Below are 1,576 nucleotides of genomic sequence, written 5' to 3'. Positions count from 1 at the left end.
CTCCGGTCCGCAGAGGAGAATTAAGATGTGTGAAGAGGCGGAGGAAGATCAAGTGTCGCTCGGCTCATCTGCCCCGCGGCCTGCTGCCCCACAGATCCTCCAGCATGTACAACAACCAGCACGAATTCAACGGAAATACGTTTTTATTGTTGAAAGGAACACAGAACCGGGGAGCTTTGATTTCACATGTAAAAACACTGGAACAATAAAATCAAATGTAGGATTCATATGTTCGTTAAACCTGCGAGAGCCAGAAACACGGAAAACCGATGCAAATCTTCCTTTGCTAAATAAAAACAAACAAAAAAAGCACTTTAAAACCACAAAACTCATTCTGGTAATACATAATAAAGGGATAAATTGGAAATCGTGCAACTTTTAAAACTATGCAGTGGTGGGAGACAGGATTATTGGGTGAAATCATGAACTCAGAAGTCCTCAGAGTCCCCAGCTGGGAGCAGATTATGAAGGCTGGTCCAGTTCTTCATATCTGGGTCCGGGGAGGATCACGATGTCTCCATACGGCTCTTCCTGCTCGGCAGAAATCCTGCTGGACGACAAATTATCTGCAAACAAAATGATAACGGGTCAGGTTTAGGTTTTCGGTGTCGTCTAGTTAGTATTCTTTTAGGTAATATAATTTTCACCCTGTGTGGATATGAAAAAACAACAACCTGTAAATGTATGTAAATAGTTACAAGTCGACAGCAAATGCGACAAATTTCTTGCAAACCCACAAAACCTTACCAAGCATTTCTGGTGGAAAAATATCAGCACACTTGAAATAAGACACAATTAACTTACGAGCAAGAAATATGAGCTTATTTTAAGTCAGTAATTCCTTATTATTGATGGAAAAATACTAGTTTCACTAACAGATTATTTCACCTATAACAAGACATTGTGCTGAGACATCTGCACTAGAAACTAGACCAACAACTTGGTAAGATTTTGTGTTTTTGGAGTGTAGAGAAACCAGACTCATGTTAAACTTTTTGCACTTTAACCACAAACAACCGGTGTTACTGGGTTCAGACATGCAGAGTCACCAGAGGCCACATATTGATCAGAGAAGCTGTAAAATAATCAGCGTGGGAGACGCGAGTGGAAAAGGCGACTCGTTACCCAGCAGCCTCTGAAAAACGCAGCTGACTGTTCTGCGGTTGGCTCCAGACGGCAAAACCGACTGAAAAAGCACCGGCTCGCTTTCAAAGTCCGCCATCTCCGGCAGCAGCCTGGGAACACGGAGACACACAAAAATAAAATGCAACATGTAAATAAAGGCCTGGTTAAGTTGAGTTTAATAGTCCACAGAAGCACACCGAGGGGATTCCACTGCCAACTCCTCGATCCTCTCGTCCACCGCCTCTGGGATGTCCTGCAGCGCCGTGGAGACGGTGGACCTGGAGACAGGAAGGAGGACGAGTCTTAAAGCGAGACCCCACCAACAGAGACGCACAGGTTTCCTCGTCACCCACCCTTCTCTCTCAGACGTGTAAAGAGGAGAAAAGTCTCGAGACGCCTCCCGCTGGTCCGACCCCTCCAGAGATGGAGCCGGGTGAGCTGCACACACACA

At 45.1% G+C, this 1,576-nt stretch overlaps 1 protein-coding gene across 1 annotated transcript in view; it reads right to left on the bottom strand.

The window, feature by feature from the left end:
• Positions 1-125: 125 nt before the first annotated feature.
• The window catches only part of LOC103478741 (meiotic recombination protein REC8 homolog), a 7,523-nt gene continuing 6,072 nt past the window's right edge, over positions 126-1,576 (bottom strand). Inside the window, exons 14-17 of the mRNA XM_017309291.1 lie at positions 1,479-1,563; positions 1,323-1,403; positions 1,126-1,235; positions 126-566 (exon numbers count right to left, since the gene is read on the bottom strand). Coding sequence (XP_017164780.1) covers positions 463-566; positions 1,126-1,235; positions 1,323-1,403; positions 1,479-1,563 — 380 coding nt within the window. The 3' untranslated portion in view covers positions 126-462. The remainder of the gene's footprint in view (positions 567-1,125; positions 1,236-1,322; positions 1,404-1,478; positions 1,564-1,576) is intronic.

Source organism: Poecilia reticulata, linkage group LG16 (genome assembly GCF_000633615.1).
Source record: "Poecilia reticulata strain Guanapo linkage group LG16, Guppy_female_1.0+MT, whole genome shotgun sequence".
Classification (NCBI taxonomy): Eukaryota; Metazoa; Chordata; class Actinopteri; order Cyprinodontiformes; family Poeciliidae; genus Poecilia; species Poecilia reticulata.
Note: the sequence above shows the minus strand (reverse complement) of the source record. Positions and strands in the feature narration are given on the sequence as shown.